Source organism: Linderina pennispora, assembly GCF_002104995.1.
Source record: "Linderina pennispora strain ATCC 12442 chromosome Unknown DL89scaffold_1, whole genome shotgun sequence".
In the NCBI taxonomy this organism is placed as follows: Eukaryota; Fungi; Kickxellomycota; class Kickxellomycetes; order Kickxellales; family Kickxellaceae; genus Linderina; species Linderina pennispora.
In genome coordinates, this window is record NW_024468249.1 from 444813 (window position 1) to 457628 (window position 12816).

The following is a 12816-nucleotide window of genomic DNA, read 5'->3' on the forward strand; positions in this document are numbered from 1 at the left end:
TCGAAAATTGTTTTTAGCTCCACACTTTGCATACTAAAAGGGTGGCAACTTCATATTGCTTCCCAAAAACGGGGGGTTTCTTTTTGTTTTACTTTTCTTTGTATCCTCGGTGGCTGTAGACTTCTCGCGGCTCTCTATTTACACCACTCTACCGCGAAATGCTAGCAGTGGATAACAGTGATGAGCGACGCGGGCTCTCGGCAGCAGCAGCGGCGGCAGCAGCAGTAGATGGCACCATTACGAAACAACAACAGCAGCAGCAACTGGTGCAGCAAACTACGCGGGCATCATGCGTGGCATACAGCAGTCGCCAAGGTAGTGGTGGCCGGACGAAAAAATGGGCGGCGCTGGCCCTGGTCGCCATGCTTGCGGTGTTCACGCCTGCACTGGCGGCAGACTCTACGAGCACCTCACTGACCACACCAACGCCAACAACGACGGCAGTGCGCGGACCGACCCATGCCTCGCAATCCGAATCTGGGAGCGAAAGTGAGTCCATGGACGAGCTGGGCGAAATTGACGACGTCAGCGGTAAGGCCGGCAGCAGCAACACGACAAACGGCGGCAGCATTGGCATCGTGGGTGGGTTCCGTGGCGTGTCGCTGTATGCTGGCAACACTGGCGGCGCCACCCTAAAGCTAGACAGCACCGTGTCGTCGATAATCTCGCTGTCGCAGGACACTGTGTCGTTCCTCAGCAATGCGCCGTCGGATGGAGACATTACGGCTGCCTGCGCATTCTACAACTCGGACGGCTCGGTGTCGCAGGTGTTTGTGGGCGGCAGCTCGCTGTCCAAGGTAAACTCAACCGACGTATCGTATGTTGCTGGTATTTCAGCATCAGGCAAAATTGACAGCATGCAGGGCGGAGTCAACGGCCCTGTCAACGCTCTGTACTGCGACCAGGACAAGCAGGTCGTGTATGTTGGCGGCAATTTCACCACCACGGCTGCGGCCACATTGAAGTCGGTGTCGACATCAGACTCTGCAGCCACGGGCCACCTGGTGCTGTATGATGTGGCGGCTAGCAGCTGGAGGACGCTGCCGTTCAGCGGCGTGGACGGGCCGGTCTACGCGTTCGGGCGCACGCGCGACTATGTGTTTGCCGCAGGCGAGTTTTCGGCCACAGTTGACAATGCCACGCATGTGTCATTGGGCACACAGCCGGTCAACCTGACAGCGTGCACCATCACCGGCGGCAACAGTGCCGAGATCTTTGGATTTGGCGACCCGCACAACGCGATTTGTACGAAGAGACTGGATACTGTTAGCAATACGTGGCTGATGCGCGACAAGCTCACTGGATTTTTCCGCATTGACTTCCCGTTCCGCACCACGCCGTCGCTCCTGCGGCTAATTAACACCATGTACCAGGGCCGTGGAACAAAATCGTTTAGGGTTGAAGCTGCCAGCACGAACCTGGCGCTGAGGATGGCGTATATGGACTCGGCTCTCGGCGCCGAGGTTATCTGCGTCCAATCGTGCCCGCTGAACCACGACTACTCGTGGCAGGACTTTAGGTTTGCCGACGACTCTGCTACAGTGGCCAATCTGACAGGTGTCAATATTGTCGTTACCGACTGGTACGGTGAGGGAGGCGGCTTCAACAAGGTCGAATTGTACCAACGAGGTAAGTAGAAACAGGCCACCCGATTGTCCAGAAGAACTACGAAAACAAATCATTGCGCAATGGTGCAGTTGCAGTTTCGATTGTGTTTCTACCGGTCCGCCGATTGTTCGCGCTTCTGGCAAACACTGCTTATTGCCTCCCCCTGCTTGTTTCTTTTTCTAGATCCGCGCGTGTACGTCGACAGCAGCTTCAATGGCTCACCCTGCAGCCAGCAGGCAATCCAGCCAACCTCGAATATGGTAGGCGACTGGAAGCCGACCTCGCCCTCGTCTTACCACGGCACTTACCGCACGCTGACCGTGAATGCCGGCGATGTGGACAGCGCGACGACGCAGAACTCGCAGGTGCGCCTGTACCCGAGCATCCCCGAAGCCGGCTTCTACAACATCTATATGATGATTCCTGGCTGTGAGAACACCAACACGTGCATCCGGCGGGCTTCAGCCAAGGTGACGCTGGGGATGACGCGCTCGCAGGAGGTGGTGGCCACAGTCGGCCAGCACAACTTTGTTGACCAGGAGGTGCTGGTGTACAGGGGCTACACGCCGGCGTCGACCAGCAACTTCACAATGTCGGTGAGTGTGGGCATCGTGTCTGATGCCAAGGTCAGTCCGCAGACCACACAGATCGAGGCTGTTGTAGACTACTTCCGCTTCGAGCGGACCACGTCGTACACTGATCTGCGCGGCGTGATGCGTCTGTATACCGACCTCAACTCGGAACTCCAAACGTACGGTCCTCTGTACATGCCGCTCAACGACACCCTGCCCGAGCAGGCCGTGGTCTACTCAATCGCAGCTGATGCCTCGGACAAGAGTGGGAACGTGTACCTTGGCGGCAACTTTGCCAACCAGACGTCTGGATATGAGGGCGTCGTGCAGTACAAAGACAACAAGCTCCAGCCGCTGAACAACACTGGTGTGCTTGGATCGGTCAGCGCGCTGGTGCTCAACGGCAAATCGCTGTTTGTCGGCGGCCAGTTCAACGGCACTGGTGACAAGAAAGTCGCCTTCAACAACATCGCACAGTACAACACCAGCGACTCGCAGTGGTATCCGCTGGCCGGTGGTGTCAATGGCGCTGTCACCCACATGGTGCCCTATGCGCCATTTGGATCGGACATTGTGGCAGTGACAGGTTCATTTGCGCAGCTGCTGGCTGACCCCCGTGTGCCAAAGAGCGAAAACGTCGCTGTCAGCCCGTTGATTATGTGGAACACAACGGCGGGCGATTGGGTGGCTACACCCTACGTCGAGGGCACGCCGACGCTGGTGTTCTCGGATGCCTGGAACAAGTCGCGCCCCAACCAAGCCGGGCTGATTGCCGGCAAGTTCTCGGCTGCTGCAGCTATTAGTGCTGGGGGCACGTTGCTGCTGGATTCTGACTCCAGCGTGCGGTCACTCGAGTATGTCGGCTACAGCCTGCGGCCTACGGCTAACCAGGCCTTTGCAGTGAACACTGGTCTGTGGTACGCCAAGAGCAACGGCACGGCCGCCAAGCTCATCGTCGGCGGCCAGTTCACAACCGCCGACGGGTCAACCAACATTGCACAGCTGGATCAGGGCAGATGGCGCAAGCTGGTCTCCGGCGTCAACGGCGAGGTCCTGACGCTGGCCAATGCAGCCAAGTTCCTGTTCATCGGCGGCAAGGCCAACCTCACCACGTCGTCGTCATCGCAGAAGACCACTGGGTTCATGGGTCTCACTGTGTATGACATGGACAGCGGCGACACAATGAGCATGCCGCGCTTCATGGCTGCCAGCGGCTCGACCACGCAGGTCAAGATCAACAAGGTTGCTGTGCGCGCCAACACGGCGCAAGTAATCGTGGGCGGCGACTTCCAGCTGTCTGGATCTCTGTCCTGCCCATACGTGTGCTCCTGGGACATCAACGATGCTCAGTGGTCGCCGCTGGCATCCAGCTCGCTGACAGGCCCGGTCACTGACATGCTGTTCGCCGGCAACCAGCTCGTAGTAGCGGGCACATTCCAGAATGGCTCGCAGCCCATCCAGTACCTGATGCACTACAACTTTGACAAGAGCGCATGGGAGGAGGTCGCCGACGTCGCCTCGCTGCCAGGGCCTGCGGCAGTTCTGGCACCAGTCGCAGCCACTGGCGACACAAAGTCGTTCTTTGTGGCAGGCGCTGACAGGTCGTCTGGAAAGTCCTATCTGGCGCGCTTTGACGGCAGGTCATTCACTCAGCTGTCAGTCAACCTGGGATCCAATAGCTCGATCCGTGGAGTCACTCTGACCCCTCTGTCGCGGATTCCCGCATCAGTTCTGTCGGCGAGTGCGCGGTCGGCGCTGTCCCGGCGCGCCGACGGCGAGTCGGCGATTCCGTCTGGCTATGCATTATCTATTTCCGGCGACCTGGTTCTGTCCGGCAATAAGCGTGCGTCCAGCGCGTTCTTTGACGGCTCCAAGTGGGCACCGTTCCTGTCCACGGTGCAGAGTGACGGAAGCGCCGGCTACGTGTCGTCGTTCTTCTACGAGAACCCGCCGCTCAGCGTGTACGAGAAGAAGCTCATGTCGACGGCGCTAGTAATTCTGATTGCTGTGGTGATTGCGCTCGGCATCACCTTCCTGATCGTCCTGGTCGGTCTGGCCTATGTGTACTTCCGCAACCGCCGCGAGGCTGCTGCTACGGCGTCTGCTGCTGCTGCTGCCATTGCGGCGGCTGCTGCAGGCGGCGCAGGCACGATGAAGCCCCCGCAGATGCTGGCCAAGAGTGCCACCGGCACCGGGTACCTTCATGGCTCGGGAATGGGCGCTGCTGGATTCAGTGTCGGCGCTGGTGCGATGGCGGCAGCTACAGGTGACCTGGGCGATGACGACGACCGTCCTCGACATGCAGCAGCGGCTGCTGGTGACCGTGACACCTGGGATGAGGATGCGCTGATGGCGGCGTCAGAGCTCCGCTACAACAACATGGCGTCCAAGACTGGCCGCGTGGCCTCGGGCTCGTCAACCGGGCTTGCTGGGCTGGCCACGGCTGCAGGTCGCCAGGCAGCGGTGTCGTCCGATACCTATGTCGATAAGCATGGCAACGTTGGTGCGGGCGACCAGACGCGTGGAATCCCTGACGACAGCCTGGACTCTATCTTTGAGTCGGCTGCTGCTGAGGCCGAGGCCGAACAGGCTGCTACCACCGCTGCTGCCGCTGCCGCTGCCGCTGCTGCGAGCAACGAGAAGAGCGGCAGCCACGGCTACGCGATGCCAGCACCGCACCACTACGACCAGAGGGGCAACGAGCTGTCGCAGCAGCAGGCCGAGAACGAGCTGAGCAATATCAAGGCCAAGACTGGATCGCCACAACCCGCTGGTGGAGCGTCGCTGGCGGCGCCAATTCCGCGGTCGCTAGCAATGCCAGCGCCTGCAACAGACCTGCTTTCTGGCAGCGACGATGGCGGCATGACGTCGTCGTACGGCAGCCGCAGCAGCATGTACCGGCCCGACTCGACCAACCCGTTCGAGCAGCGCTTGGCTCTGCGCGAGTCGCAGGGTGCGTTCCCGCCAGCTGGGCCGTTCGCTGCTGAGGCAGGCGATACATCGTCTGCCTATATCCCGATGCCGACACCACGGCATCAGGACAGCGAGCAGGCGGCGGCAGCAGTGCTGGCTGGTGCTACGGTCACAACAGCAGCAGCAGCGGCGGCAACAGCAGCGACAGCAGCAGCGACAGCAGCAGCACCACCCGGTGCTGTCGCTTCCAAGAAGAACAGCAAGGACTCTGGATCTGAACCCGAGTCCGAGTCTGAGAGCGCGGCAGCAGCTATCCGGCGGCGGTCACTGTCTGCAGCCAGCTCGTCGGCAGATACCAGCAATGGACGGTCCGATGCCTCTGGCCCACGCGAGCCCCTGCCGATCCGTGACTCGCTGCGGCAATACCCGGTGTTCTATGCCAAGTTCACGTTCAGCTCGCGTGAGACGGGCGAGCTTGGGTTCCGTGCTGGCGAGCGGGTGTTTGTCATTGACCAGAGCGACGAGATCTGGTGGATGGGAATTGTGGACCATGGCGCTGACCAGCCGCTCGAGCAGGGAGTGTTCCCGGCCACCTATGTCAGCGACACGCCACCCAAGACCACCGAATGGGCCGAGCTCATGTGATGAGACCGCACATGCCCTCGCTGCTGCCCACATATACACGAATTCTCGCAAAATGGCACACCACCAACCCTCCTTATGTTATCTTGTTCTCTCCCCACTTCCATACCATGCCTGGGGTACTTTTGCTTCTGCACGGGTTGCCCAAGCAGCCTCATCGTTTCCCCTCCCCTCTTTTTCCTTGACGTTTTCCTTTTTAAACTCCTATTTCCTGTTCCTTCTGTGTTTTACAAAACATAAATTTCGGTTTTTCAAATATCTTCTAGGAGCAAGCTCAGAGGGCCTCGATGATGATGGCCACGCCCTGGCCACCGCCGGCGCAGGCAGATCCAACAGCGTAGCGGCCGCCGGTAGCCTTCAGGCGGTGCGCCAGGTGGCCCATGATGCGCGATCCCGAGGCACCGAGCGGATGGCCCAGGGCAATGGCACCACCGGACACGTTGAGGCGAGCAGGATCGATGTCCAGAGCCTTGGCGCACGACAGGACCTGGGCAGCAAAGGCCTCGTTGATTTCGATGATGTCCATCTGGTCCATGGTCAGGTTCGACTTGGCCAGGGCGCCCTGGATGGCACCGACAGGGCCGATGCCCATGAGTCCCGGGTCGACACCGACGATGTGGTAGGCCACGATGCGGGCGAGCGGCTGGATGTCGTGCTGCTTGACGAACTGCTCGCCAGCAACGATCACAGGCACTGCCGCCGTCACTGATGCCCGAGGCATTGCCGGCTGACACAACACCGTCCTTCTTGAACACAGCAGGCAGCTTGGCGAGCCCCTCGATGGTCGTCTTGGGGCGCGGGTGCTCGTCCTTGGTGACCTGCTCAACCGCGCGCTTGACCTTGACCTCGACCGGGGCAATCTCGGCATCGTACACACCCGACTCCTGGGCCTGCGCCCACAGTGTCTGCGAGCGCAGAGCAAACTCGTCGCAGTCCGTGCGGGAGACGCTGTACTGGTCGGCAAGGCGCTCGGCGGTGATCGCCATGGGGACGACCTCCGGGTACCGGTCGGTCAGCGAGGCCGCCAGAGCGTCCTCCATCTTCAGGTACTCGGGCCCGAACTTTGTGCCCCAGCGGACATTGCGCAGCACGTACGGCGCCTGGCTCATGCTCTCGCTTCCGCCGGTCACGGCCACATCAACATCGCCAACCTTGATCTCCTGCACCGCGTTGATGATCGTCTGGAACCCAGACGTGCAGAGCCGGTTGACCGTGTAGGCTGGGGTGGTGATTGGCAGGCCGGCGCGCAGGCCGACGTGCCGAGCCAGGTAGGGCGCATCGGTCGAGGTCTGTGCGACGTTGCCGAAAATCACCGACTGCCGCTCGGACGTGCTCTGTGTGAGGTGGGCTTGGGCGCTGGCAGGCAGCTGGGCGAGCGCGGCCTTGGCAGCGAGGCCGCCGAGCTCGTTGGCGCTCAGATCCTTGAGCTTACCACCGAAGGCGCCAAAGGGAGTGCGCTTGGCTGCGACGATAAAGGCTTGCGACGACATGGGGTGTTTAATCTACGAGGGTGCCAAAGTAGTAGTGTGCGAAATAATGGAGAGTGGAGACGAGAGGCGTTGTCGGGCGGCAGATAGAGGCGTGCGGGTGCCTATGCCTCCCGGGACGGGTGCATTTCCGCGGCCTTCGGCCCGTGCGTGACGGCTGGTGTTCCTGCCCGCGTGCTGGAGCGTCATCGCATTGGCGGCACGTGAATATTTTCCGATGCCCTTTTCTCGCTTTTGTGATAAGGCACCGGCATGTGAAACCGCCGCGCTTAAATGTTTACGAGGTAGTTCTTGAAGTTACAGGCTTAGAAATATGTGAAAAATAGAGTCCATTGTGTGCATTTACTGGGCGGGAGCCGGGCGCTTCTCAAAGTCGGCGATGGCCTGGGCGATGATGTCGACGGCCTCATCGATCTCCTGCTCGGTGATGGTGAGAGCAGGCGACAGGCGGATGTTGGTCTGGTGGGTGGGCTTGGCCAGCAGACCGCGCTCCATCAGCAGATAGCAGAGGTCCCAGGCAGTGCGGGGGCCATGGGTCAGGTTGACCTCGAGGGCGTTGAGCAGGCCGCGGCCGCGGATCTCCTTGACCACAGGCGACTGGATCTTGGAAAGCCCCTCACGGAAGCGCTTGCCGAGGACAGCAGCGCGCTCGGCGAGCTTCTCGTGCTTGACAACCTCAAGGGCCGCCATGGCGACGGCCGAGCCAAGCGGGTTGCCACCCCAGGTCGAGTCGTTCTCGTCGGGGCCCCACACGTCCATGATGTGCTCGTCGGCGAGCACGGCAGAGACCGGGAACACACCACCGCCGAGCGCCTTGCCGAGGGTGACGATGTCTGGGCGGATGTTCTCCTGATAGTGGTAGAGCATGGTTCCGGTGCGGCCAATGCCGGTCTGGACCTCGTCACAGATGAACAGCACGTTGTGCTCCTTGCAGAGCTCGGCGCAGCGCTTCAGGTAGCCGGTATCGGGGATGATTACACCGGCTTCGCCCTGGATCGGCTCGACGAGGAAGGCGCAGACGTTAGGGCCGTTGTTCTTGAGGGCCTCCTCGAGGTCGTCGGTGTTGTTGTAGCGGATGTACTTCTTTGTGACCGGGTCAATGGGGCCAACATTAGGCAGGTACGGGCCAAAGTTGGTGCGCAGCACATCGTTCGAGGTCACCGACATGGTGCCGGTGGTGATACCGTGGTAGCAGCCCGCGGCCGACAGCACGATGGCCTGGTTCTCAGGGATCTTCTTCTTCAGGTATCCCCACTTGCGCGCCATCTTTATCGCGGTCTCGACAGCCTCGGCGCCGGCGTTCATGGGCAGGACGCGGTCATAGCCAAAGGTCTCGGTGATGTACTTTGCAAAGCTGACCATCTTCTCGGGCACAAAGGCACGCGACGACAGGGACACGGTCTGCGCCTGCTCGTAGAGGACGCGCACAATGTCTGGGTGGCAGTGGCCCTGGCTGACAGCAGCGAAGGCAGATCCAAAGTCAAGGTAGTGCTTGCCCTCGGTGTCCCAAATGTGGACGCCCTGAGCCTTGGACACAACCGCCTCAATGGTCGACGAGTTGCGCGCAACATACTTCTTCTCCCACTCGAGAGTCTGGGCGACAGAGGCCGGCTTATACGCGTCCATGGTAGCGGCGATCTTGGCATAGGTATCGGTAGACATGGCTGACAAAGAGAAGGGCTGGTTCTTGCGGCTGTGTAAAGTGTAAGAGAGGCGACAAGGGGATTTCGACTTGCGTCTGAGCAGAGTATTAGGTGTTGTATTGCTGAATGAGCTTGGGTAGCCTGAGGTGATATTTTGGATGTGTCTGCCAGTATTTATACTCGAGAACAGCCCTCGCCTTCCCCTGCCCGTCTCTCTAGCACCCGTTTGACTATCGTGCGCCTGGCCCTGCCCGCGGGCAGCAAGGAAATTAGGGCGTCCTGCCCACGGGCATAGTCGAATATTTTCCGAGTATACTGTGCAACCGCTTTCTGTCCTGCCCTTGTGCACAGAGAACTCGCCCCGCGCGGGTCCTCAGTCTGAGGTCACTTGCCACCACCTGCCATTCTCAGAAAGTGCGAGGGCACGAAATGGTATCACTGGCAGCACAGAGGTAATCATTCCATGCGCGAGACAGGAGCACGCTTTTCCTTGCCCGCTTCGTAATGGAATGGCAATCCAAATCTCTCGCGTACTCTTCTCTGTAGTCAGCGCAAAAGCGCAGCGCCTATCAAAGTACCATCTCAAACAGGCGTGCTGTCAAAAGATGGGCAAGTAGAATGCTGCCCGGGATTAAAGTCGCTTGTAATAGTTCAATGCCACTTGCAAAAACCCCGGCCATGGTCATAGGCGGGTGCGAGACCACATACAAGTGAGGCAAACACATTACAGATACGATTTACGATTGCACATTGATGACCGGAAATAGGCGGCAATGTTGCAGTTGTGCCATGATCCTATTGAGCTCTGGTGACGACTTGTCGCCCACATTTACAGGCACTGCGCTAAAGCTATGCCAATTACAGACACCAGAAGACCACAGGTACTTTTGTGTGCAAAGGCGGCCATTGGTGCCAAGTGGACTAATGCCTGGATTCATGGCGTTGACCACAAGTCCACGAAGATAACCGTAGGACCAGCCTATTTGGTAGCCCCAAATGGCAGGGCAGGGAATATGGCGGGCAGGACAAGCGGTGCAAACAGGTGCGAAATCAGAGATCGGATGCTGCCCTGTTTGCTCTGCGATTGTGATCGGCTGTGACGTCTGCTATTTGTCCACCCGAGAACAGGCTGTTAATTTTTCGCTCTGCCAGGCTCCGGGAGTTCCGGAAGTCTAGTGTTCCGCAGAAAAGGCGCTGAACCCATTTCTTCTTTGCTTCCTGCTCTTCGCAGCTTTTTATTTTACTCCCCTTAGGTTATCATTCCTCACATATCCACACGTACTATGGCTGACACACACAAGGTCGACGCTGCTGCTGCTAATACTGCAAAGCAGACAGCCAGTGGAGGCGGGTGGAAGGACTTTGTGGCGGGCAGGTAAGCAAGCTACTCGATCCTGCCAGCCAATTCCTTGAACAACGCACAGGTCTCAATGCTTTTTATTATATCGCTTGTAGCATTGCTGGCGCCGCCCAGGTCGCTGTCGGACACCCGCTGGACACTGTCAAGGTACGTTGGTGTTTACCATGGCTGCCGTGCCCGTTGCTGCAATGAGAGCCACTGAAGTCATTTCCAGCATCTATGGCGCCATCTGCTGATCAAGCAAAAGTACCTGCTACCAGTGCTTCATTTTTCTGTCGATCCATCATGTCGCTGCTCAGCCATTGCTCTTCTAACATCGAACTCCCCTGTACTTAGGTGCGCATTCAAATCGAAGGCTCGGGCGTGTTCAAGGGCCCCGTTGACTGCCTGATGAAGACGGTCCGCAACGAGGGGTTCCTCGGCCTGTACAAGGGCATGGCGTCGCCGCTGGTAGGAATTGCTGCTGTAAACTCGCTTCTGTTCTGGGCATACTCTCTCGGAAAACGGCTGCAGACCAATAGCACGTCGCCGACACTTGGCCAGGTGGCCATTGCGGGCTCAGGTGCTGGCATCGTCAACAGTGTGCTGGCATCGCCAGTGGAGCTGCTCAAGGTGCGGCTGCAAACGCAGTACAGCGGTGCTGGAAACACGTTCAAGGGCCCGATTCCGTTGGCCAAGCACCTAGTACAGCAGTTTGGTGCGCGCGGCATTATGTGGGGATTCTGGTCGACAGTTGCGCGTGAGATCCCAGCATACGCGGGCTTCTACACGGGATTCGAGTTCGCAAAGCGCAAATTCGCTGATAGCCTAACAGGCGGCAATGTAGATAAGCTGGGCGTTTTGCCACTGATGGCCTCGGGATCGTTTGCAGGCATTTGCTACTGGACTGCCAGCTATCCGCTGGATGTCATCAAGAGCCGTGTGCAGAACTCACCAGTTCCACCAAAGCGCCTTGGCGGCATCATCGAGGCAGCGCAGGCAATTAGCAAGGAGCAGGGGGTCAAGGGGTTCTTCCGTGGCTACTCTCCCAGCATCATCAGGAGTATTCCGGCTGCTGGCGTCACCTTTGTCGCCTACGAGTTTGTCATGCGTGGGCTGAATACAATTTAAGGATATGTAGTGTCTTTATAGATTAACGTTCTGCATAATATAGACCAGGGGCTTTTGCTGAATTGCAATGGGTAGGTGGCCTGACAGAATGGCCTTGGGCTGTAGCCGGACGCCTGCATACCCAGAGACCGCCGTGCTGACGAGAAACTCGTCCTTGTGGAGACCTGGTTCAGACGTCAGCAGATGCGTGAAATTGGAGAACTGGGGTGGCATCAAGTCCTCGGTTTTGTCGTATATCCAGTCGGATCGAGTTTGCCCAAATCTTGTCACTCCCGTCATGGCTGAGTACGTGTCGATGTGGACATGGGCATTGGATGAAGTAGCGATCCTGTGCAGTGCAGACAGGGCATGGCCCCCTGGATAATTTAAGCTGGAGACGTATGTCATCAGAACCACCGCGGCAAAACTGGCGGCCGACACACCAACAGCGGTCAGCCTTGCCAGTGTGCGAATCCGGCGATGCCTTAGGAGCTTGGCGATTCCCAGCGCTGCGCATATGTTGAAAACCGGTACGACATATACGATGAATCGCCATTCCTTGTGCGGATTCGCTGAAAACACCGCAATGGCTGCTATATACGGGACCGCCAGCTTGGCAGCATCGACTGAAAGCGCAACACCCGAAATTGCAAACGGCAGGGCCCCCAGCAACAGACGGGGCATAAAGTACGTCACGTAGAAGTGGGCCGGCGACACTCCCCACTCGGAGCTGCGCTGCTCGACCACATTGAATCTGAAAACATGGAACTCGGGCCACATCCAGGCAGTCTGCCAGTAGTATGAATCGACAATAACAGTCAATGCAACGAACCCAGCCGCGGCCAGCACCGTGCGCCTAACTGATTGCCATGTCAAACACTGAATGCTCGATAGCACCATCACCGCTGCAAAGACCACAGTATCGAAACGCAGCACAATGGCTGTGAACGCCAGCAAGACCGTCATGGCTGTGAATCTCCGGCCATCGATCCAGCACGCCTGTGCCAGCAGCATAGGCACCAGCGCAATAGTATTTCCCAGCATGCGCGATGTCCAGAACGTCATGTGGAACTGGCAGATGCAGAACACACCGTACCAAGCTGCTGTTGTTCCGCCAAACCGGATACGAATTGCACTGCGCAGCCTGCTGTTAGCCCACGCCACAGCCCACCCAAGCACAAGCCGCGACGCAACTTGGAGCCAAATCCCCTCGGTGGCATTGGTGAACAGCCTGATCGGTGACAGGAGGGCAGAAATCAGTAGTGGCGACACGAATGAGCGGGGGACTACGCCAGGGAACGCCAAGTGGTCATAGCCACTGTTGATGAAGGGCGACTTGTACAGGTCGTGCACGGCCTGCACAAAGAAGCTCTCTTCGACCTTGGTAAACGGCACGATATACAGCACTGAGCGATATGACGAGCGCAAAGATAAAGTCCAGCAGGTGCATGTAGAATACAGAAGAAAAACTTGACAATGCATGGAAGAAGAAAGGCAAGCCA

At 58.6% G+C, this 12816-nt stretch overlaps 5 protein-coding genes across 5 annotated transcripts; 2 read left to right on the top strand and 3 right to left on the bottom strand.

The window, feature by feature from the left end:
- Positions 1 to 158: 158 nt before the first annotated feature.
- Positions 159 to 5738, top strand: DL89DRAFT_253682 (uncharacterized protein; the record flags this gene model as incomplete). The annotated part of the gene is made up of 2 exons (XM_040885202.1): positions 159 to 1629; positions 1792 to 5738. The coding sequence occupies 2 exons, from the start codon at positions 159 to 161 to the stop codon at positions 5736 to 5738; spliced, it is 5418 nt and encodes a 1805-aa protein (XP_040746957.1).
- Positions 5739 to 5862: 124 nt separating this feature from the next.
- DL89DRAFT_3361 (uncharacterized protein) lies at positions 5863 to 7292 on the bottom strand. The gene has a single exon (XM_040891561.1). The coding sequence runs from the start codon at positions 7223 to 7225 to the stop codon at positions 5987 to 5989; it is 1239 nt and encodes a 412-aa protein (XP_040746958.1). The 5' UTR covers positions 7226 to 7292; the 3' UTR covers positions 5863 to 5986.
- A 205-nt stretch (positions 7293 to 7497) lies between these two features.
- On the bottom strand, positions 7498 to 9007 carry DL89DRAFT_263765 (ornithine aminotransferase). The gene has a single exon (XM_040885975.1). The coding sequence runs from the start codon at positions 8882 to 8884 to the stop codon at positions 7565 to 7567; it is 1320 nt and encodes a 439-aa protein (XP_040746959.1). The 5' UTR covers positions 8885 to 9007; the 3' UTR covers positions 7498 to 7564.
- A 1171-nt stretch (positions 9008 to 10178) lies between these two features.
- DL89DRAFT_263766 (mitochondrial carrier) lies at positions 10179 to 11385 on the top strand (the record flags this gene model as incomplete). Its single annotated transcript, XM_040885976.1, has 2 exons — positions 10179 to 10240; positions 10321 to 11385. A coding segment is annotated over one exon (768 nt), but the record flags the coding sequence as incomplete, so codon positions are not given.
- On the bottom strand, positions 11343 to 12803 carry DL89DRAFT_3465 (uncharacterized protein). The gene has a single exon (XM_040891567.1). The coding sequence runs from the start codon at positions 12794 to 12796 to the stop codon at positions 11351 to 11353; it is 1446 nt and encodes a 481-aa protein (XP_040746961.1). The 5' UTR covers positions 12797 to 12803; the 3' UTR covers positions 11343 to 11350.
- Positions 12804 to 12816: the final 13 nt, after the last annotated feature.

Bases quoted from the DNA above. Each gene is read 5' to 3' on its own strand.
- DL89DRAFT_3361 (XM_040891561.1), bottom strand. From the start codon at position 7,225: ATGTCGTCGCAAGCCTTTATCGTCGCAGCCAAGCGCACTCCCTTTGGC.
- DL89DRAFT_263765 (XM_040885975.1), bottom strand. From the start codon at position 8,884: ATGTCTACCGATACCTATGCCAAGATCGCCGCTACCATGGACGCGTAT.
- DL89DRAFT_3465 (XM_040891567.1), bottom strand. From the start codon at position 12,796: ATGCATTGTCAAGTTTTTCTTCTGTATTCTACATGCACCTGCTGGACT.